The sequence below is a fragment of the Halichoerus grypus genome, chromosome 1 (genome assembly GCF_964656455.1).
Source record: "Halichoerus grypus chromosome 1, mHalGry1.hap1.1, whole genome shotgun sequence".
Lineage (NCBI taxonomy): Eukaryota > Metazoa > Chordata > Mammalia > Carnivora > Phocidae > Halichoerus > Halichoerus grypus.
Genome location: NC_135712.1, coordinates 3,115,316 through 3,138,475, shown reverse-complemented (window position 1 = coordinate 3,138,475; position 23,160 = coordinate 3,115,316). Strand labels below are relative to the sequence as shown.

The 23,160-nt window shown below is 62.2% G+C and overlaps 1 protein-coding gene across 5 annotated transcripts; it reads right to left on the bottom strand.

Moving 5' to 3' along the window:
• Nucleotides 1-500: 500 nt before the first annotated feature.
• Nucleotides 501-22,913, bottom strand: CBS (cystathionine beta-synthase). Of its 5 annotated transcripts, XM_078069569.1 has the most exons (19): nucleotides 19,396-19,482; nucleotides 19,065-19,159; nucleotides 18,834-18,946; nucleotides 18,387-18,588; nucleotides 15,621-15,727; nucleotides 14,411-14,545; nucleotides 13,963-14,042; nucleotides 13,748-13,882; nucleotides 13,205-13,274; nucleotides 11,826-11,917; nucleotides 10,927-11,052; nucleotides 10,209-10,293; nucleotides 9,193-9,298; nucleotides 7,670-7,747; nucleotides 7,368-7,502; nucleotides 7,011-7,119; nucleotides 3,226-3,310; nucleotides 2,749-2,790; nucleotides 501-1,267 (listed from the first exon to the last, which is right to left on the bottom strand). In XM_078069569.1, exons 4-19 carry the CDS (start codon nucleotides 18,578-18,580, stop codon nucleotides 1,128-1,130), a joined length of 1,719 nt encoding a protein of 572 aa, XP_077925695.1. In that variant the 5' UTR covers nucleotides 18,581-18,588; nucleotides 18,834-18,946; nucleotides 19,065-19,159; nucleotides 19,396-19,482; the 3' UTR covers nucleotides 501-1,127. The 5 variants fall into 5 exon arrangements, with proteins under 5 accessions (XP_077925695.1, XP_035925172.1, XP_077925655.1 ...); XM_036069279.2 differs by lacking the exons at nucleotides 18,834-18,946; nucleotides 19,065-19,159; nucleotides 19,396-19,482 and adding an exon at nucleotides 22,798-22,913; XM_078069529.1 differs by lacking the exons at nucleotides 18,834-18,946; nucleotides 19,065-19,159; nucleotides 19,396-19,482 and adding an exon at nucleotides 22,122-22,265.
• Between the last annotated feature and the right edge of the window lie 247 nt (nucleotides 22,914-23,160).

Here is a 23,160-nt window from a genome sequence, read left to right as displayed (position 1 = left end):
GAAATGCAAATCAAAACCACAATGAGATGCCACTTTATACCATCATGGTTATAAAGCAAATACACAGAAACCCCCAAAACTAGGGAATAATAAATGTGGACAAGGATGTGGAGAAAGTGGAATCTTTGTGCGTGGCTGGTGGGGATGTAAGCCGGGGGCAGCCACTGTGGAACAGTCTGGTCGTCCCTCAAAAAAATCACATGTGGAATTATCATGTGACCCAGCAATTTCAGGCCCGGGTATAGAACCAAAAGAATTCAAAACAGATCTTCAAACAAATACTTACACAAAGGTTCATGGCAGCACAGTTCCTAACAGGTGAGAGGCAGAAACAACCCAAATGTCCGTCCGTCGTGGATGAAGGGATAAACACAACATCCATTCACACAAGAGAACATTATTCAGCCATAAAACGAGTGAAGAACCGACCCTTGCTACGGTGTGGGCGAACTCCAGAAACATCGTGCTGAGTGAAATAAGCCAGACACAGAAGGCCAGACTGTAGGATTCCGTTTATATGATGGATTCCAAACAGATACACCCACGCAGACACAAAGCAGATTGGCGGTGGCCAGGAGAGGGAGGGGAGGTGATGACGTGCACTGGGATCTGGCTACATGACACCGAGAACATCACATTTTTAAACTGTTGATTTAAGGTTATGGGAATTTCACCTCAATCAAAAAACCCCAAACATTCGAGTCGCTCTGACTGACCCAGCCCCAAGCAGACCCACGCTTCCCCAGCCCCTTTCTGCTGCTTCCCATTCTGGATTCTTCCCCAGAAAAGGCACCTGCAGCTGCTTTTACCCACCCTGCTCCTATCCTCACATGGGTTCCTCCACCTGGCTGAGTTCTATTTAATAAGATTCTTGCGTTGAAACATTTTAGAAGAAAGTTAAAGAAAAACACATCTACTCTAATAAACCATAAATAGATTCATTTAGGTAGCCAGATGCTAATAAAGGAAAAACGAACATTCCTGCTGGCCCCGGGCTAAGCATCCTGCACCTGTCCTTGCTACCCATCATGTTAGAGCAGTGCCCAGCGTCAGGCAGCTGAAGGTCACGTTTGTGTGCTCAGACAAAAGCAAGAGAGGACGGACACCAGCCAGTGGCGTGGGGGCCATCAGAGCTGTGCCGTGGCCCCGGCAGGTCCTGACTTGGTCTTCTGCTCTCGCTCGCGAGCAGCCACGAAGTTCAGCAAGTCGATGGCAGTGACGACCCCGAACACCATCTGCCTCTTACTGGACTTGCCATTGCTGTGGTCTGAGGAACAAGGCAGTAGGTGTAAAGGTTCCTCTGTGTGCATGCGATGAGAGGCCGCCCTGCCCACACCCAGGCCCTGCTGGCAGCTGAGCTCCTGAGGCCCCGCCCTGAAGCCGCCCGAGGGTCTCCCCAGCAGCACCCGGGCCCACCCACAGCAACGGCCATCTGACACGAGCCGTCTGGGCGAAGCTGCAGAGTAGGGTCCGGGCTTCTCCACGCCAGGTCTGCCGGGCCAGATGCCCCAGTCTCACTACTCAACCAATCTGTGGGTCCCCCTTGGTGCCTGCGCTCGAGTTTGGGCATGAAGTTCCCACATTGCCCACAGCCATGAACTACAGCAGCTCATAGCTCTGGCCTGTCTTCAGACCCATGCCTCTCTCGCGGTGGCTGCCATCCTGTGCCACCAGTGGGCGGACAGGGTTTTGGGGATGGTTAATTTTATGTGTCTGCTTCACTAAGTCACGGGGTGTGCAAATACTTGGTCAAACATCATTCTGGCTGCCTGGCTGAGACCAGATACTTGATCGGGTGCACTGAGTAAAGCAGACGGCCCTCCCTGGCCTGGCGAGCCGCGCCTAATCAGCCAAAGGCCTGAACAGAACAAAAAGGCTGATGCTCCCCGAGTAACAGAAAATCGTTGCTGTCTTTGGACTCAGACTGAAACACTGACTCTTCTCGGGTCTTGAGCCTGTCCGCTCAGCCCGCAGCCCCTGGGACCTGCCGATCTAGTCACGTGAGCCAATCTGGATACTGACTCTCTCTCCGGACGTCCACTCATCCTCCCGGTTTCCCTGGAGAGCCGTGACCAACACACGGACGGCCCGCAGAGCAGAGGAGCGGGAGGGAAAGGCCCAGGTCCCATCTCCTTCCCCAGCACCACTCCCGTGGCCGGCTGTCCCTCCCGCCTTGGAGGGCAGAGGTCACAGAGGGTGGGGGTGGGGAAGGCATGGGGGGGCGGGCACCCAGCTGGCCTACTCAGAGCACCTCAGGAAAATACAAGGGGAACCCAGAAGGGATCAGCCCCGCGCACTGCAGGGATGTACAGGCAAAGGGGCAGCTTTGGAGAAGCCTGTCCAGGGCTGCCTCTGTGCACGCACCCCTGCAGGAGAGGGTGGTCTGTAGCCGCCTCTGTAACCTGCCCTACACACCCCTCCAGGAGAAACTCGTCCAGAGCCGAGGCGTGCAGACTTTCTGTAAAGGGCCACACGGTCCGTTAGACCACTCGGTTCTGCCAACACAGCAGAAGTGCTACCGAGTGTGACTCGAGAGAACTTTATTCCTGGACCCTGAACTTGGAACTCCTTATCTTTTTCTTTTCTGTTTTTTTTTGTAGATGCTCAAATACGAGTAAACGTGAGACTAGGAGGAAGAACCCTCCCACTCAAGCTTGGGGGTCCAGGACCCTGGACACCCTCCTTTGCCCTCGGAGGCTGCGATTCTAACCGCAGAGCCATTTCCGGGGGGGGGCAGGGCGTACATACCTGCAGGCCCCCCCACCACGCCCGATAAGGCCAGGTCCCACGCTGTGAAGCCAAGAACGGGAGAGGGGTTAGACTCGGGACCGCCCAGGCGCCAAGACCAGCCCTCTGTCAGGAGGGTGGGCAGATTTCAGGCCCCTCCCGATTCTCATGTCCCCAGGCCGCCTCCTCCCCGGGACTGGACCGGCGTCCCCTGGCCTGAAAGTGGCTGTGTACGTGGCAGTTCGAAAGCCCCATGGCCTCCCTGGCAGTGGGCACCCAGGCAGAGGGGTCCCTTGGATCCACAGTCCAAGGCCGGTGGGGGCTTAAGGTCAGCACCACCAACTCCCCAGGTGCTTGAGGGACGAGGGCCTCCCTGCCCCACACAGCTCATGGCAGGAAGGTGCACGGAACCTGGGGCTGGGCCTTGGCAGCCAGCGGCCTGCAGGGCTCCCGCTCCCCGGCCCCAACCCAGCCAGGCCTGCAGCGGGCCCTACTCACACTGGATCTGCTCGTGGACCACCAGGGCGAAGTGGTCCGTCTCCAGGATGTGCGAGAGCTTGCCCAGTGGGTCCGTCAGGCGGATCTGAAAGAGAAGCGGTGGTTAGTGCCCACGGGGGCGGCCCAGCCGGGTGTCAACCTGGCCAGAGCCTGAGGACTGCTGCTCCCGTGGCCACTGCCCGCCAGGCCCGCCAGGGAAGGGAGCAAAGCCCAGGGAAGGCCGGCCACTGCTCCAGAAGGTCCCCCCATAGCCTTTGGCTGAATCAGAAGCTGAACACAGGATGCAGAGGGCAACACAATGTACGTAAGACACTATGATGAGCCATCAGTCCCTGAAAAGACACAGGACATTCGGTACAAATCACTACATGAGAGAGCCTGTTAAAAGAGCTTCCCACGGTCTGATCCCAGTTCAGTGTGGACGTTCTAGAAAAGGCAAAATAATAAAAAGATCAAGGACAAAGAGGTGGGGGGGGTTACGCACAGTATTATTCTGTGGGATACTGGGCTGGATGCATTTGTCACAACCCGCTGGCCTGTGCAAGACAGACAGAACCCCCACCTCGACCAGCCCTTCACTTAGTAACAATGACTGCTGGTCACCGTCGCAACTGACACCAACGCAAGACTCAGGAGACCGTGTGGAGAAGGGACGAATGTGGGAACTCGCCCTGGTCCACCTGTTCAGGACAGGTGATGAGAACTTACAGGAAGAAAGAAAAAAGACGCTCGGTCCGTCCGCCTTTCAAAGATAGAGAGGAGTAGACTCGCCTGCACGCAGCTTCATGGGAAGCGTGTTTCTGACACGATGGGAAAGGGAACTTGGGGAATACAAAATGGACAGAAGATCCAGGAAGAAAAATCAGGACGGGGGGATTGGAAACCAGCATGGCACGGAGACCCTGGTCCTCACTGGGGGGGGGGGACAAGGCCGGCCCACGGTGGCCCCCGTCTCCAGGCCCATCACCCCACTCGGTCCGTAGTTCACCATCAGCTGACCCAGCATCCAGGTCTAGGTGGGCCCACCCCCTTGGGAAGGGCTGCCCGGACCCTCTTCCCCCCACATGGCCAACACCCAGCTCACACCTCAGGAAAGACCTGAAATGGGGTTTCTCAGCCCAACCGCCTGGGAGCTGGGAAGTCACAGTGACCACATGTCCAGATGGAAGATGTTTGCTATCAATGAAAGGCCTAAATGGCCTCAGTCTTTACATTCGTTTAGAAGTCAGTGTGAGGAGGCTGTTCCGTGGATTGGGCCTCCCTGGCCCTCGGGGCGGGGGGGTGGGGGGCGCGTCGTCAAACTTGTCCGTCCCTAGCACTCCACAGACAGACACCTTCCCCTCCCTGGAAGATGACGTTCACATGATCGAAGGCAACCGCTCTACCAGTTGAACTCATTTGAGGCCGTAATTCCCTCTGAAAGATCTTTCCAGTTTTAAATGGCCCAGACGGAGAGGTGAGCAGCGCGAGGGGGACGACTGATCCGGAAAGCAGAGTGAGCCCACCCCCGCGAGGCTGGAGGCGCAAGGCTCACGGCCTGGGGCTCCGTGGTGGGACCTTCTTTCCACCTGGTCACACCGCAAGGTTCTCAGAAGGGGAGTGACAGACGGGGCGCCCGCAGCCCAGCCCCAAGGGTCACTTGGTGTTAACCATGCTCTTGGGTCGCCTGTTTACCATCCCAGAAAAGTCCTTTATGGACCTGGAGAGTCCTCTGTCCCCATGGCCTCCACGGCCTTCAGTTCCCTGGGGCTCCTCATCAGATGCGAGCTGGACAAACCCCAAGGTGACTTCCAAAGCCCAGTTAGCCCCACCAGAGCCTAGCCGGGCGCCCTTCCTATTTGGCTTCGGTAAGGGGGGCGATCTCCCCGTGAAAGACACGTGCTCACGGGGCCGGGTGGAGAGGGTCAGCGGTACCCTACGCCGTAGCCACACCAGGTGTGGGCTGAACCGCACACGGCAGTGCCCCGAACGCGCGCTCGGCGGCTCAGATGCTGGATGTGGCCAGAAAGACCACGGGGTCAGGAAGAGCCCGGCAGATGGGGCAGCAGGGAAGGCCAGCACAGGGCAGGGCCGTGTGCCCGGGAGACAGGTCCCACCCAGGCTTTACCCTGTGGCGCCTGCGTTCTCAAGACAGGATGTGGTCCGTGGAAGCCTCGGACGCCTGGTGAAGGAAGACCTCCTGCCTCCATCCGCACCAGCCCCTTGGCGCCCAGAGCGGAGCGGAGCAGGCACACCGGGGCCCCTTCATGTGTTGCTCCTGCCGGCCCTGCCCAGCATCTCGGTGGCAGGACACTGAAGTCCCCACACGGAGACCCTGAGAGTCCTGAAAGCAGGAGAGCCAGCAGGGGCCGGCCCGGGGCTTGGCCATGCTCTGAAAGGGAAGGCATGCCGGGAGGTCTGACCTGGCCTCCGAGGGAGGGAACAAGAGAGAGCTGCGCGGCTGGGGGCGGCCCCCAGCTCTGCCCGTCCACCCTCAGGCTCCGCCAGCCTGAAGACCCACACACAAAACCGAAGCACCATCAGAGCAGAGACCCCCCCCCAGAGGAGCCACGCCGGCCCACGGAAGGTCCACGGAAGGTCCACGGAAGGCCACGGCGCGGGTGCAGCCACTCCCCGAGGGAAGGGCCAGGCGCCCACAGAATCAACCCCCAAAGGCCTGAGATGCAATGGAGCGGGAGGGGGACAGACCGTGTGCACGGCCCACTGCGGATGGATGGCAAAACCGGATGTGGTGGGAAAGCCGCCGGACACGTCGTGACATGTGCAGTGTGTGTATGCGTGAGTCGGGGGCACACGCAACCTGCAGGCACAGCAAGTGCAGGGCCTCCGCAGTGCTGGGGGTCAGGGGGGAGTGCGGGAAGCCTTCGGGGTGACTGAGGATGGGGTCACGTCACACCGTGAAATGGGACGTGCGGAACGTGCTCACTGCGAGGCCGTTACACCTCTTAGGGACGGGAGCAAAGAAGCAACAGCTGGTGGCAACGGGGCCCGTGGATAGCTCGCCAGTGCTCAGCCGGGCTGGCCAGCCCCTCACAGGTGACACGGGGGCCGGGCAGCCCCCCGGAGCTCTCGCCCGGGAAGCACACCCGTGTGCCAGGGGCTGGGGGGGCGAGGAGGGCCGTTTGAGCAGAGGCCCGCGGGAGGGGCAAGCCGGGAAGGCCCCAGAACGGCTGCCGTGTGGGGGCGGGGGGGTGCTCGTGGCTGGAGGAAGCAGGACAGGTGGACCCGGAGGAGCGGGGGGCGGGGGGGTGGCTTGGTGGGAGAGGGGCTCTGCGGGGCCCGAGCGAGGCGGTGGAAATGGAAGAAATCCTCGAGATCTGGCGAGGGGGGAGGCGCCGCACATTCATCCCCGAGCCCCTGAGCCCCTGAGCCCCCGAGCCCCTGAGCCCCGGGCCCCTGGCCTCTCCCGTGTGGCGCATCCCCCAGCCCACCTTCCCCCTCGCCGCCAGGTGGAGGCCAGAGTGCGCGTGCAACGGCGCGGGGGGGCCCAGGGAGAGGGGACACCCCACTCTGCGGCCTTGGGGCCTCGGACAGCAGCGCGCTCTGCCCGTCCTGGTGAGGGGCCCGTCGCGGTCTCAGGCCGCTGCGGGGTCCCACCAGCCCCGGACGTCTCCCAGAATGTTCTAGTTCTCACTAGATAACTGGGCCTGCCAGATACTCCTCACGAGCGTGCCCAGGAAAGGCGTGGGCCCCGCGGCACGGGAACGGTCATGCTGGCAGAGGCCCACTGGCTCCAGACCCCGTGTGGCCACACTGTGCGCACCTGCGGTCAGCGGCGCCCGTACCTGCTTGAACTGCTTGTAGAGGACTTTCCGAACTTGGTCTGACGGCTGAAGCTTCCCGGCGAGCAGGGATGACAGCATGTTCCCCAGGGTCACCATCCCCAGGATCACCCTGGGAAGCAGGGGACAGGGTCAGGGGTCAGGGTGGGCACCCCTTCCCTCCCCAGGGCAGAATATGCCCACGGCCGCCCTCCGCGTCAGAGGGTGCCCTTCGGCCAAGTGGGCAAATCCTCTTAGAATTCAACCAGTACGTGCAGGGCCTCCGGGTGGCAGGGACTCTGCAAACCAGTGGGTCCCCTGGATGCTTCCGTTCTGACCCGTGTCGGGGCCAAGCCCTGCATGGGGGCGGCGCACACTGACCCTGACTCGTCGACCACGGGCACCTGGTCGAAGCCCTTCTCACGCAGGATCTCGATGGTGTGCTCACAGGTGACCGTGGGCAGCACGGTGAGCGGAGCCGACAGGCTCAGCTCCTGCACTTTGAGGTGCCACCACCTGAGGGAGGGAGCAGGGCGGGCCGTGAACTGGGAGGCGGGAGGCGGGGACAGATACGGCCACTGTGAGGGTCACCACACCGGGAGACCGCGGGGACGGCCGGGCAGCTGCGGGCCGGAGCAAGGTGCCCTGCGGCCACACGGGGGACTTCAGAGGGCGGTCCTCACCACGGCTTGGTCACCGTGAAGTCCTCCTCCTTCAGGAAGCCCTTCTGCAGCATCCACTTGTCACTCAGGAACTTGGACCTGCGGGTGTCAACAAGTCACCGGGGTCCGGACGGAGGGTCTCACCACCCCTCTGCCCACAGGGAGGGGGACACGGTGGGCTCTCAGAGAAAGCCCAGCACCCCTCGCCGGATGCCATGGTCCCGCAGAGACCCCCGTGGCTGAGGCTGCAGGGCGAGGGGGCCAGGCCCACAGGGCAGACCTGGGAGAGCCCGGCAAGGACCTGACGCGGGCATCCGGCCAAGCAGCGACCGGCGTCTGTGTCTGAAGGAGCGCAGGGCACAGGAGGTTCTGTCCCCAGACCCGAGCCAGCAGGCCCCTCACGGCTCCCGGGGCCACCTCTTCCCCACCCCCCTCCTGACACTCGGGGACGGCCACAAAGGGAACACGGCCCTCCTGAGGGGGAAGGACACCGGCCCCGCCACGGGGCTGCCGGCCCAGGACCGGCCCTAACCAGGCAGCCTGAGTGCCCACGGGGAGTCCCTGACCCGCCAGCAGGCGGCAGGACACTGTGGGACGACCTGCTCCATCCCTCAACCAGCCATCTCCGTGACTCACACCTACGCCACCGCCCGGACCTACCTCGCCCCTCACGAGCCCACCCCAGCCCTCACACACCTCACCTCTCACACACACCCCTCACACACCCCACCTCTCACACTCTCCTCAGACTTTATCACACACAGACACTCACACACACGGCAGGCCTACCAAACTCGAGGGGAGTCCGCATTCTTACTGGGCAGGTGGGCAGCCCAGCTCAGGGCAGCTTGGCAATGGGAGCCCAGACACGAATCACCCCACCCCCGGGACACCAACGTGGCGTGCCCACGAGGAGCAGCTGAATGTACCACAGATACATGGCCCGCAGCCCCCGTGCTATGGAGGATACTGTGAGGGTTTGGGGGGCGAGGGTCTCTAGATCCCTGCCCCCCAGCAGCCTGCTGCAGAGCCACTGGGCCCAGGAGCACAGCCGTCAGCCCAGGGCCATCAGCGGGGCCTGTGGTCTTCAGGGTTCGCACACACAAGTGCACAAACGCTCAGCACCAGCGGGCCTGAAGGGGCCTCGGAGGCCACCGGTCGGACATTCCACAGCAGATCCTAAGGGGCCTGTGACCCCAGCCAGGGATCTCCGCAGCCAGGGGGTGGATGAAGCTACGGGGCGAGTGGGGGAGGGCAGCAGGGAGGCGCCACCAGGGCAGCTTCCTCCTCATCCTCCCGCAGCCGATGCTCTAGGCCCAGACTTTGAAGTGTGTCTAGAGGATCCAAGGTGGGGACAAGACAGGCTGAAAAACCATGACCTCCTGAGACGTGAGGGGAACCCACGGGCCAGGAGGGTGGAGGCAGAGCTGCAGGGGTCCCGCGGACCCCCCCCCGTCACCCTTTTGCTGCCGGAGGTCCGGGGAGGCCCGGCGGGGGGCCACGAGAGCGCCCACGGAAGGCCGGGGCCACGCGGCGCGGCTCACATGTAGTTGCGAACGGAGTCGGGCAGGATCACCACGCAGCGCTGGCCCTCCTGCAGCTCCCGGGCAGCCTTCACGGCCACCGACACGGCGCTGCCCGCGCTGCCACCTGCGGAGGGGTCAGTGAGTGCGTGCGCGCTCTGCGGGGCCGCCTCTGGGGGGACCCCGCTTCTCCCGCACCCTGCCTTCCTCCCTCACCCCGCTGCGCTTCACATCCGCCCAGCTTTCATCGCTCAACCCGCCCCCAGGGAAACCCGGAGAGCCCTGAGCGGGGTTTTGCAGAGCACATGCGTGTCGCCTCTGTCCCTAAGTCCCCGGGGATGGAAATCCGGCTGCTTCCCTCGGGGGCCTTGGGGCTGCGAGAGCACTTAGCTGGCAAGGAGTGCTGTCCCACCTCCTTCTGCCCCCGGAGGCCCGTGTGACAGACGCCCTCCAGCCTGGGACCCCAGTCGGTGAGCCCCCACTCCCAGGTCAGTGCTGGGCTTGATGGAAAACACAAGTGTCCTGAGAGCTTTGGCCTCGCCCCCAAAACAGCCCTGCACGGCCGATGGCATCGCCAGGCCTCTTCTCACGGAGGGGGGGTGGCGGGCAGGCGGGAGGCAGACGCCCGGCTCACACCCGGACCCCACTGCCCACGGCTACGTCCTCTTCCTGTCAAGCTACTCGGGGTCTGCTATGTCCCCAGGCCCCTCACCTCTCCCGCTCCTTCCCTTCTCGGTCCGTGTGCCACACTCCTGTTCTCAGCAAGACCGTTAAAAGACAAAGCCTGTGGACCCTAGGGACCCAGGAACATTGCCCCAGAGCTCCGGCCATGTTCTGGAACGGCACCTGCCCCGCCTCCTACCCTTGGCCGTGAGCACGACGGCCCACCGAAGGGCAGGTGGGCGGACGGCACCTGACAAGCACGGCCACCGCCGCCCCGCGGCCTCAGGACGAGGAGTCTTACCCATCCGGACTGGAAGCGGGCCGAGGGCAAGTCTGCACCCCAGCCGCCAGCCCGGCGCCCGCGCACCACTCACCGCACAGCAGACCCTCCTGCGCGATCAGCATGCGGGCGAAGGCGAAGGACTCCTCATCGTTGCTCTTGAACCACTTGTCCACCACCTGCGGCAGGACCCCCACCGAAGGCTCTGGAGGGGCTCGGGCCCTTGTGAGGTGGGGGCGTGGCCCACCGCCCGTGTGCACGACCTCACAGATGCCCTTGTCTTGGTCCACGAGGCCGTGACCTTCAATGGACATGGCCCGGCCCCACGTGTGGGATGCGATTCTCACGTGTAAAAACCTAGAACTTTCTCCCTCTCCCTGGTCTGACACATTCTGCCTCTGGCAGCTAAAATCGCCCTCCAGGCCCCACTGCATCACGGTACGTCCCCCCAAGGTCCACTCCAGACCCCTCCGATGGAAGCTCCCCCTAAAGAGCCTTGGCTGGGGTCCTTCTCATTCACCTCGCTCACCTGCCCTAAGCACCTGGAGCTCCCTCCCTCTGCGGGGGCCTGATGTGCGCACAAAGCTGGATCTGTGCCACCGGCCACGTCCGCGTCTTTGCCCAGCAAGGCCACGGCACACACTTGATAAGGTGCCGCCGGTTACCCAGCCTTGACCGCCAGGACCGCGCTTCGCCCGCCTGCCTGCGCCGTGCTCACTTCTCTGCTCCCCCTCCGGAGAAAGCCGGTTCGAGGGTGCATGTGCGCGGAGGGCTGGAACCCCTCGCAGGGGCAGTGGCCTGGCTCTACCTACCGACCGGTCCAGCACCGTGGGGATGAAGTCGTAGCCGATCCCCTCCACCTCGTACACCGTCTGCTCCGTCTGGTTCAGCTCCTCGGGCTCTGCAAGGATGGAGCCCTCGGGATCCACCCCGATGATCTGCAGAGGGGACGGCATTAGGACCGGAGCTGGGCAGAAGTCTCATCTGGCCACGCCTGGCTTTCATCGAGGTGGCCAATCCCGCCCTTAGCAAGCTCCTGATAAAGATGAGCCCCTGGGGCGTGCGCCTCATTCCCAGGCCTCAGGCCAAACTGGAAACCCAGGAACCCAGGCCCCAAGTTGGGGAGATTCCAAGGTAAACGTTCACCCGGGGGCTCTCAGAGGGGACGGCATGTGGTTGGGGGGGGAGCCTCTCAGGGGCGGACCTGGTGAGCAGGGTGCCCCAGGAAAAGCCCTGACTGCCCCTATGGGGACAGCTGGAGCCTGTGGGGACAGAGGGCAGAGAAATGGACCACCAGCTGGATGTTTGTAGAAGCCCCTCCCCAGGTCCAGGCTTAACTCCAAATCCAGATGCCTTCTCAGATGGGGCACATGTGGGACCCGAGCCTAAGAGCTTCGAGCCTCTGGAACAATCCCTGGAGGCCTCCCAAGCCAACTGCCCCACCCCCAGAGCATTTGGGCACGCCACTCCCAGACCAGACAGACACACACATTGTCCTGGACACAAGGCCGTAAGCAGAATGTCGGGAACTTTCAGCTCCACAGCAGAGGCCACTCTGGGGGCCTGACGCCCAGAAGCTTGACGATTCCGCCCCCAAGTGCAGTTGAGGCCGCGGGGGAGAGACGCACACACGTCAGGGCCCGCGTCTCTGGGCAGGGCCGATGCCCGCGTGCTCCAGCGCCCGCCCGTCCGCAGCCCCCGGGTCACTCACTTTGCAGCCGGGGCATTTCTCCTTCAGCTTCCTGGCGATGCCCGTGATGGTGCCCCCCGTGCCTGCCGAAGCCACCAGCATGTCCAGCTTCCCTGGTGGCAGAAGCTGCGTCAGGGATCCTCAGGCCCTAACCCAGCCGGCCCACGCCCCCACCTTTTTTTAAGATTTTACTTATCTACTTGAAAGAGAGAGTGATCGAGCGTGCACACGTGCAAGAGCAGGGGAGGAACAGAGGGACAAGCAGGTTCACACTGAGCGGGGAGCCTGATGTGGGGCTCGATCCCAGGACCTGAGCCGAAGGCAGACGCTTCACCAACTGGGCCACCCAGGCGCCCCCCCGCCCCACGCTTACTAACGAGTGAAAACATAACCAAAACGATGGCTGGTTATGGAAAAGGTCCAGAGAAACTATTCTCGTGTTTCAACAGCCTTTCATTACAGTGCTAGATCTTAAACAGCATTCACAGCAAGTGACGCAGGGGGCATTTCAATCTTGCTGACGGATACGCGGCCACGGAAATCGCGATCTGGCGTGTGTCCCTCCACGCCGTCTGGAGGCTGCCCCTAGGGTGTCAGGTTTGGGACGTGACTAAGGGAAGTGAATTATAAAGGAGACAGAAGAAATCACTCGGGCTTGGCTCAAACATCACCCGGCTCTCACCCTGCCGAGGGGCCAGCTCAGACAGCCCGCAAACAAGTCCACGCGGGCACGCGTGCCAAGGCAGAGACTGGTTTTTGCCAAATGAGAGAATTCTCACACATAAAACCTGGGTGAGCAAATGCTTGGAGCTCGCTGCCCGGCTCCTGGGCTCCAGATTCCAAGCAGGAAGCCAATGGGGCCCATCGCCCGGCACCTTCTCCCTCAAGTCTCTTCAGGAAATAGCCCAGCAGCAAACACCACCACAACCCCTCCGGGCCTTGGCTCTGAACGTGTAGAAAGGCTCCAAGGAAGCTCATGTCCGTACAGAAAGTAAACCAACCACAGGTGCCACCACCCGGTTCAGATTGGGGCTCGACGCCAAGTGCCCTTCCACAGCGTGAAGCCCAGGGACACATGCAGCACCAGCCTGGGACACACGCACTCCCTGCACTCAGAAGCCCCTGCAGGTCTGGAGCACACACTGCTGGGCACACAAACAGGACTACACATGTCTGGTGTTAGAGGAGAGGCAAAAGCAAAGTCTGAAAAAGCACACTGGAGAGAGAAGACCTCTCTGGGGAGGTGCTCTGGAGAGGATGTCACAGAGAGGGGACATTTGAGCTGGGTTTTGAAGGATGAATAGGAGTTTACCAAGGAGCGGGTAAGTGACTCGTACACTCCCAGGCAAGCAGGGGGAGATGCCATCGAGACAGACGGAGGGGAGGACGGAAGTACACACCCTCACACTGCTGCAGGATCTCCTCGGCGGTGGTGTCGTAGTGAGCGAGGGGGTTGCTCGCGTTGCGGTACTGCGTGGGAAGATGGTGAGGTCAGACACTCAGAAGGGGCAACAGCCACAGGGCAGGAGCGCACAGCTCAGCCAGAGAGGAGCCCAGCAGCTCGGGTGAGAGTGGCCCATGGCACGGGCAGTTTTAGGAACCTCAATAGGTACAAAGCAGTAAATCCAGCTCTCCAGAAGATGCGCTTTCTGAATTAACCCAGAAGTGAAGTGAGGCAGACAGTTTCCGGTAGAAAGGTTTTTGTGCGTTTTACACCGACAGAGCGCTTCCAGGGTCCACGGCGCAGGCCGTTCCAGCCCAGGCCGAGCCCTCCAAAGCCCGCACGGAGAGCAGAGAGCCCGGGGCTTGCCTGCCGCAGCCAGCCACCCGCCGCAGGGCCTGACCAGGCCGGAGACGCCGCGGCCTGCGGGCCCCTCTGCGGCCCCACCCCGACAGAGGTCCCCACCCCCGAGTGCATGCCCGCCCCCAGACCCCGGCCTCACCTGGTCCAGGATGTGAGAATTGGGGATCTCGTTTCGCAGCCTCCACGCCACCCCCACGTGCGACTCGGGGGAGTCAAATCTGGCAGTGGTGGGTGTCCTCACGATCTCCGCCCCCAGGGCCCGCAGCACGTCCACCTGCGGAGGAACAGGAGGCCTGCGTCTCCCCCCAGGCCTGGTGTGCAGGGGCGGCCCCGGGAGAGGACCCCTGCCCCCACCTTCTCGGTGCTCATCTTCTCCGGCATCACGATGACGCAGCGGTAACCCTTCACGGCGGCAGCCAGGGCCAGCCCGATCCCTGGGGACAGTGCGTGGGGTGAGAGGCGGCCGCGGCGCCCCCCCAGACCCCTCCCCGCAGCCAGGAAGGCCCAGGGAGACGGCACCCCGGGTTCCAAAAGGGCCTGATGTCAGCCCCTTCTGCCTCGGAGCGAGGGAGTCAGGGCAGAGAACGCCAGAGGTAGAAAGGCAAAGGTGAGCGTGCCCACCCAGAAGCAACATGATGCCCGGCGCCTCCCGCTTGTCCTGGGCCCCCGCCCCCACCCCCACCCTGGACACGTGCATCAGGTGCTGAGCAAACGGCCAAGGGAAGAGGCCCGGCAGACAGGCCGCAAGCAGCTGCAGCGCGCCCCAGGCCAGGGGACCCTCCTGGCCTGTCCCAACAGCCACCTGTGTTCCCGGACGTCGGCTCAATGATGGTGTCCCCGGGCTTCAGCGTCCCAGCCCGCTCGGCGTCCTCAATCATCCGCAGGCTGATGCGGTCCTTCACACTCCCGCCCGCATTGAAGAACTCGCACTTGGCCACTGGGAGCCGAGGATGAATCATGAGAGAAGGCCCCTGCCCCCTAACCGATCCCTGCTGCGCCCCCCGACCCTTACTCTGATATAGGCAGGATGTGGGGACAGACACGGTCTTTGCTGGTTCTGCAAGCCAGCCCCTCTCCGTTCCCACCTCCCGCCTGCGCCTGGAGGAGGGTCAGCGCTGGCTCACTGGGGGACTCCCACCTGCCCGTCCACCTGCTGTCGGCCCCACAGCCATTCCAAGTGAAGGAGAAAAAGGCACCGGGAGCCCCTGCTGGGTGCATGGGCCAGGAAAACCCCCGTTGGGGGAGCACAGTCCCAACATAGACTCATGGGACATGCAGCAGGCGGCCGATATGAGCCCCACGCCCCCCCTTAAACAGGACATGGCCCTGCCCTGTCCGACCGGGGCCTACAAACGCTCCACGCCTGCCTCCCGTCACCCTCCTCACTGGGAGAAGCCCCTCGCCCAGGCACACGGGGCTCTCCCGAGTTCTCCCTGACCCGTCTCTGCTCTTCCTTCCTGTGGGAAGGCTCCCTCCCATCTCTTAAAAACACCCAGTGTTTGTAAAAGGCGGGGTGGCTACGGCACCAGGTGCGCGTGCATGGGCCCGGGCCGGCCTACGTAACACGGGCACAACCATCTCGCGCCGTCTGCCCTGATTTCTGAAATCCAACCACGGACTTACCCCCTAGAGCCAGGCAGAGGCCCTGGCGGGACAGTGTGCTGCTATGTGATGAGCGGGAGCTCCCGAACGCCTGGCCGCTCGGCAGGCCTGCGCCCCGGGGCCCTTCCAGGTCCCACACTTGAATTACTGAATGCCGTCATTCTAACTAGCCCGTGCGAAGGCCGGCGCTGAAGCAGGGGTCCGAGCCGACCAGCGTGCGGCCCCGACCACAGCGGCCAGCTCCGTCACCCCGGCACGTCGCTGCTGGGCTGGATACGGTCTCGGACATCTCTGCCAGCTCGTTTCCTGGCCCCTCTGCCCCCCACGAGGGGCCCGGGGGGCCACCCCCACATCCCCGGGCCCACCGAGCCGCCGGGCCAAGCACCGGACAGAGGGCGCCAGGTACTCACAGAGCTCACACTGCAGGCCAAACTTCTTCCCAATCTTGTTGATTCGCACCATGGGGGTGTCCCCAATTTTCTTCAGGATATCTGGCAAGATTTTGGGGGATTTTGCCCTAAAACAGAGGAGTCCGTGATTATTCAGACTTGGCAGTCCAGCACGTTGTTTTAATCAAGAAGCAAATCAAAGAACTGGCTTTACTGGGATCTGGGTGATGGCACAGATCTACGGTCACAGGCACATTCACACACGCGTGTGCACACACGCCACGTGAGGACGCGTGGGAGCCGACGGAAGCGAACCCCGCCGGTAGCTCAGCTAAGGTCGGCTGTGCCAAGGTCGTGTCCAGGGCGGCGGGTGTCACAGGGCGGCTGGGCGCAGGGTTGCAGGACCCCTCTGTGTCGTTTCTGCAACTTCTTGTGTTAAGTTATTTCCAAATAAGAAGGTTGAAGTAACAGCACTAAGTTCGACAGGTCCTGGTCCATCTGTTCAGAAAGTCTTTTCCGGGGACCCTCACTTCCATCCCTCTCTCACCCCGACCCCTACGATTCCTCCTTTTCTTTTCCTTGATGAACAAACTGGTGCCAACCCCAGAGCCCCAGACCCCCAGGCTGCCTGTTTGCCCACCAGGCCGGGGACGGCGGCTGCCAAGGGTGCGGGCCAGACATCTGGCGTCGTTCAGAAAATGTCGGGCCCAGGTGGTGTGAAGCACCACGCTCCCAACAAAACCACGAAGACCTTCGGGGAGTCCCTGGAGCCCCTGGGGTCAAGGTCAGGACGAATGCCCGGGTGGCCCTCCAGCTCAGTGTGGGTTTCCATATCATGGGCCCACAGTCTCCCTTCACACTCGAGTGACTGGCTCCCCCTCCCCATTCTTCCACCTGGTGACAGGTGACAGGCAGGTGTGGACAGTCCGGCTGGCGTGCGTGCAAACCATGATAGATGCATTTCCTGAAGGGCCCCCACGAAGTTTCCTCCATCCTTACCCTCGGGGACTGATGCCAATTCCACACCCTCCTCCTGTCTGCGCCACGGATGGGCTCACCGAATATTCGCTTGGCAATATGCACCACTGACCTGAGTTCCGAGAAATGCAATCGCTTCCCACAGCCTTGGCTTTCTAACATACATCCCAGGGTTCTCAGACTCCGGCGAGCCCACTGCTCCAAGAACCTGGCCCCACGCCCAGCCCCAGCGGGCCCAGCTTCCCAGGGGGTCCGGAGGCGCTAAGGAGGAGCATCCCACCCCGGGGGCCCAAACAGGCCTCCAGGCGGACAAGCTGGAACCCAACCTCCAACTGCAGCCTTCCCAGAGGCTCAGGGGGACACCCCGGGCAGGCCGGAGGCAAGCCCAGCAGAGAGGCACCTCACAGATGCTGGGCTGAAGGGAAAGCCTGGCTGGGGGCCAAAGGCTCCTGACGTCAGCCTTGGAGGGAGGCCAGGCCCTCAGGGTGAGGCTGGGGGTTGATTCATTAACTAGTCAAAGGGACAGAGCTAAACAGCTACCCCTGAATCCTCCTGGCCCAGCAGGATGAGCCTCCCTCCCCCCAGAAGCTTACACGGGATCGGGTATAGAATTGAGCAGGGACGAGCCTGGAGGCCTTCGGGAGCGCAATCCCACCGCATCTTTAAGCGGGCTAATTAGGCCAGTATGTGAGGTGCAGCTGTAACACCATTTTACGACCCAGGTAAGAGAGCATCCTCTCCACCCCAGGCTTTCCGAGGGAGAGCTCAGGAGCCCTCAGGAACCCCGGTCTCTCTCTGCTGCCCCCCCACCCCCACCCCGCAGCAACCGCACCCCAGCCTCACACGGCCCTTCTGCCCCCGCTCGGCTTTGCTTGGGAAGTGAGGGTTCATCCCGTCCGGCCAGCGGCCGACGTGGCCTCCTCAGCTCCTGGCACTGAGACACATTTAATGTTTGCAGCTTCTGGATTTGTACATTTTTCAGCCCCGCTGAGGCCTGCACCCCCCTCCACCCCTCGCTTCTGATGTTCAAACCAGGAATTACGAGCATTGGTACAGCAATGCATCTGGGACAAAAATCCACCACGTGAGAGCACATTCTCTGCTTCCAGGAGGTTGTACTAAGGACATAAGACAATCCTAAGGTTTAGCGCGGTCAGGTTTTATCACGAGACAGGGATTTTTGTCTTTTTTTTCCTTTCCCACAGACGGATCTCCTGCATGTAGAACAGGGCACAGATAGCGTGGGCTCTTGTTAAAGACGCAGTTTTGTATTGATAGTTCTTCACCCAAGATCACTGCGAACATCTAAACACTCAACAGAGGGCTTAACAATTCTTTATCCAGCAGTCGGGGCCCGACCACGGAAAGAGCCCATCGCAGGAAAACATTTCATGATCAGAAGCGTTCATCACCTACAGTTAAGTAGAGAAAAGTGCGGGCGTGTTCCTACTGATTGGAAATCTGCAGGCTCTCCTCCCACACCAGGGTGCAGCCAGTGGAGGGGGCTAGAATGTCACCTCCACGGGTCGCTCCAAGTCTGCCACTGGGGCACATCCAGCTACGGACTCAGCATCGACTCTCGCTGGGCACTGGTCTAGGTGCTGGGCTACAGTGCAAACAAGCCTTGGCCTCTCTGAGCCTCGGGCCACTCATCCCTACGCTGCCCCCCGCCCCAGCTCACCACCCCTCCGGAGTGATTATGAGGGGGGACCACACCTCAGGTCTACACGGCTATGTGGCTTCCAGGACACAGACTCCTCCTTTCAAGGTAAGAGACAAACCAACTGGGAACCGTAAGCAGGTACTTACAAGGCAGTGTGGTGATGCGGAGAGTCCGTGACGGGCCTGCCCAGCTGCCAGGAGCACCTGCTTGGGGCATCGGGACGGATCCACAGGCGCTCCTTGGCTTCTTTGTCCCCGGGGGGCCCCTTCTCCAGGTGGGCCCCTGAGAGGTGGGGGCACGCTGCAGACCCCGCGTCTGCTTGGGGTGTCTCGGAAGGCATGCTGGGATCTGGCAAAGGGAGCGGAGAGACTCAGTCGGTTCAGGCCGTTCCTAAACCCCTGCTGCCGAGCCCGCTTTGCGCTGGACCAGGGGAATTCGGCTCACCTGGTCCCCGGGGGGGCGGGGCTCCACCCAAACAGCTCAACAAGAACAAGCACAAACCAGCCCCAGCTGCTGGGCATGGCTTGGTGGTTCCTCAAGAGGTTAAACACAGAACCACCGTGTGAGCCAGCGTCCCACTCCCAGGCATATACCCAGACAACTGGGAAGAGATGTCTGCACTCCACGTTCGGGCTCACAATGGGCAACATGTGGAAACAAACCGAGTGTCCACCACAGACGAAGCGATAAACAGAATGCGGCATATCTGCACAATGGAAATATTATTTGGCCATAAAAAAATAATAAAGTTTAAAGTTTTTTCTCAATATGGGGGCGTGTGGGAAAAAAGAAAGGCTCCTATGTGGAGGTGACGGGTATCTTACTCGACTGTGCCTGTTTCACAATGTATACATCAAACCCAAACACCAAGTTGTAAAAAGGGCTTCTGTCTCGAATGGCACAAGTAGGGCAGGTTCCACTAAAAAAAAAAATCAGGGGCACCTGGGTGATGCAGTCAGTTGAGCGTCAGACTCTTGATTTCAGTTCAGGTCATGATCTCAGGATCATGAGATCGAGCCCCATGTCAGGATCCACGCTCAGCGGGGGGTCTGCTCGGGATTCTCCCTCTCCCTCCATCCCACCCCAACCCAGCTGGAGTGTGCACGCGCGTGCAGGCTCTCTCTCTTTCAATCTTAAAAACAAAATCAGGGGCACCTGGGCGGCTCAGTTGGTTAAGCATCTGCCTTCAGCTCAGGTCATGATCCCGGGGTCCTGGGATAGAGTCCTGCATCAGGATCCCTGCTGAGTGGGGAGTCTGCTTCTCCCTCTCCCTCTGCCCCTCCCTCTCTCGCGTGTGCAAGCGCTCGCTGACGCTCAAAAAAAAAAAATATCAAGTTTTACACCTTAAACACAGTTGACCCTTGAACAATAGGGACAGGCGGACAGAAGGACGGAAGGGAGGGAGGGAAGGGGGCGGGCTCACTCAGGGGTGAGGCTTCACTTGGCTGTAGCCCTGCCTCGCTCCTTTGGGGAGACAACTAGCACGTGCCACCCTCATCTTCGGAGAGACTGGGACTGAGCTCAGCCCCTCTTCTGCCGCCTTCTTCCATTTCCCACACTGACCAGAAGACGGAGCCCAGCTAAGTATGCACTGCTCACTGGGAACTTCCCACAGCGCAAGCTCTGCGGCACAAAGGAGAGAGGTCCTGCTTGCAATCCCGGAAGACAAACAGGGTGTTAGGGGAAACGACGGGAACCTGAGTAAGTACGGACTTCAGTGAAGAGTCCTGTTCACTGTCACACAGGGACCTACGAATGCAAGAGACTGATCAGGGAAATTGTGTTAGGAGGCAGGCATATACGTGGGAACTCTCCGTCCTGTCTTCTCAATTTTTCCTAAAATTAAACTGCTCTAAAAAAAAAAAAAAGGCTGGGGCGCATGGGTGGCTCAGTTAAGTTCCTGCCTTCGGCTAGGGTCATGATCCCAGGGTCCTGGGGTCGAGCCCCACGTTGGGCTCTCTGCTTGGCCTGCTCCGCCCCCTGCTTGCGCACCCTCTCTCTCTGCCAAACAAATAAATAAAGTCTTTAAAAAAAAAAGGCTCTGAATCCTGCGGGTTTGGACAAGTCCCTGCCAGGAAGCCCGTGGTAAGGCATGTGGCTCAGGGTGGTCTCTGAACACAGCCGCACAGCTCCTCTGAGAGGCAGGAGGGACCCCAGATCCCAGCCGTGCACCTCCTCTGCTCCCCAGGAGCTTCAGTTTTGCAGTGAAAAGGTCGAGGGCCCTGGGGAACTGGGCTGAAGGTGCACAGGGCTCCTCCCGTGGAGCTGTAAATCCAGGCTCCTGGGCCGCTCGCTTGCTCCCTTTCTCCTCTGGAGCTCACCCGGCCGGGCCAGGCGGGTTATCAGCAAGGGCAGAGGAAGCCCCAGCTGGGTCCCTTTCCCCCAGCTCAGGTGGCCTGACGCAGCCCAGCCCAGCGGCTCCCCACAGACCCCTAGGCCAGGGCCTGCCAGCAGGGAGTTAGGAACCTTTGCACCCTTTGCAAGTCACACACCCCTTGGAAATTCTCCAGGCCCCCGAGGCTGGGGGCCTTCTGGGAGAAACCAGCCTTCCCAGCTGTCCTGGCCCGCGTCCTTAGAGCGGCGGTTCTTCCAAGCCTCGGGATCACCCACTTCCTTTATCAAGGTTCAGATCTTCCCTGAAGCCACTCAAGGATGTCCTCCCTCCTTTTGGAAAGACCTAAGCGAACAGCGCCGGTTCTCCGTCGGGCGCCAGAGTAGCCCGTGGGCAGGTGATGCTCCATCTTGCAGAAGCCCCCGAGTCACAGACGTCGCTCCCCATCAGAGGCCGACGGCCCGGCGGCCGCTCGGCCGCCGGACTGGCCACATCGCTCGCAGACGCGGCCCGGCAAGACGCGGGCAGCCCCGCGCCTCCTTCCTGGCGACTCGCCTCGCCTGGCGCAACCTCCGGCCAGGTAAGGAGCTGCTGCGTACACAGGGGGAAGCCGAGCGAGTCTCCGCGGCCCCCGAAAGCCCTGGGCCGGACGCCCGCTCGCCGACCGGGTCGGAACCCGCGGGCTCCGCGCCCCGCCGCCCAGCACCCCGACGCACGTGCGTCCTGGGGAGGCGGGCTCACCTGGCGCCGCCCGGCTGGCTCCCGCCCCACCTTAAACCGCAAGACCCTCCTGGGGTCACAACGCCCCGAGTGCACCCTGTACTCTGGAGACACGCACCAGTCGGCCCAGCGTGGGGGGAAGGGGGCAGGTCAAGGGTGCAGAGGGAGTAAACTCCCCTCTTAAAGTGTGAGTTTTCAGGTGGGAGATCGGGACCCTACAGAGGATTGGGAGACCGCCCGGGAGGGGCACTTCGGGACAGTTTGGGAGAAGCACGCCCAGCTAATCCTTGAGAAGCTAAAAGTGCGTTCCCGCCCTCCAGTTCGGCCATCCCCAAGGGCTTGGGGAAGTGGGGGTCTTAGGGTATCCTCCCTCCACCCCCCGCGTATGTGCCCGGGGCACGACCCCGCGTCCCCTCCCCCCATGGGCACCCACCTCACGTGCCGCCCACGCAACATCAATATTTACTCCCACCTCATACAACTGGCGGAAAGGAGCGATTTGCGAAATAGCCCTTTACCATCCAAAATTCAGCGAAAAATCAATGATGGCACCCCGGCTCCCGGCCCCCCACCCCGTCCGCTCTACAAAAGCGGGAGCTGGGGGGCGGCCCGGGGGCCACGTGGGCGCTGAACCCACGGCTTCAAGACCGCCTGGACGCGCGGGAGCGGGGAGGGTCCGGGGGCGCGGGGCGCCGGCCCTGCTCCGCCCCGTGCGGGTGAAGATGATGCAACTCCGGCGGAGGGGTGGGGGCGACCCAGGCCCCGTCGGGACCCCAGCCCGAGCCCCCGGCCGAGAGGCGGGGCGGGTCTCGGCCTGGCGGGCGCTCACCTGGACGGAGACGCGGAAAAGCGGGGCGGGCTGGGCGCGTCCAGGCGCGAGGAGCTGCGGGGCCGACAGCTACTAACCGGAGCCGCAAGCCTGGGGCTGCGGGGCCTGCGGGACGCGGCGGCCGACGGTGCGCGCAGGCGATTGGCCGGGAGGCGGGGGCGGAGGGCCGGCGCCCGGCCAATCCCGAGTGCGGAGCGCCCCGCCCGCCGCCGCGCTTGTCCCCGCCCCCTTCCCACCCACCGACCCCACCCCCTCCCACCCCCGCCCCCACTGCCCAGCCGCAGGTTCGGGACCCCGCCCCCTCCCCCGTGCTACCCCTCCCGCAACACCCTCCAGCCCCCAGCTCCCCGCCCCCACTGCCCAGCCGCGGGCCCTGGACCCGGTTTCCACTCCCCTTTGACGCATCCGCCGGCCAGGAGCCCCTTTACCCTCGTCTCCCCCCCCCGCGTTCCCCGAACCCCCCCCGCCTCTGCCCGCCCCCTGGGGCCCCCCACCAGGACCGCAGACTCCTGGGGGTGCGGACGCTCGGTACTCGATGTCCCGATTCCGTTTTACTTGGTTCACCGCTTGCTCTGCGGGAGTGTAATGAATACTTGCTGATGAGTTTTACCGCGTGCCCTCTGGAGCGGGGAAGGGCTGGTAAGGCCGTGAGGATGATCCTCCGCAAGCATCCCACCTGCTAGGTACCCCCACGCCTGCCCTGGTCCCCGCGGCCTCGGGTCAGGGGGGCACCCGGCGGGCACCAGCACCCGGGCTCTGGATTCCCCGCGGCGGGGTTTCCGGGGCTTGATTCTGCCCCGCATCGTGCAGGTGCCCAGCAGACCCAGTGCTTGCCCAGGCTGGAGCCCGCCCCACAAGACTGGGAGGGCACCGGAGCTCGCCGAGACTTGCCAGAAGTCACAAACCCGCTCAGAAACACGTGTTACACAGGCCCTCCCCATTTCAAGGCTGCGGGCCAGGAGGGCGCCCTGGGGCCACCGGGGAGGTCACAGCCAACAAGATTTCAAACGTGTGTGCTCTTGACTTTTAAAGCCTGCCT

Bases quoted from the DNA above. Each gene is read 5' to 3' on its own strand.
- CBS (XM_036069279.2), bottom strand. From the start codon at position 18,580: ATGCCTTCCGAGACACCCCAAGCAGACGCGGGGTCTGCAGCGTGCCCC. The intron at 14,043-14,410 runs GTGGCTGTTGGG...CACTGTCCCCAG, and splicing joins GCCGACGTCCGGGAACACAG to GGATCGGGCTGGCCCTGGCT. The intron at 1,268-2,748 runs GTATGTACGCCC...CTTGTTCCTCAG, and splicing joins CGTGGTGGGGGGGCCTGCAG to ACCACAGCAATGGCAAGTCC.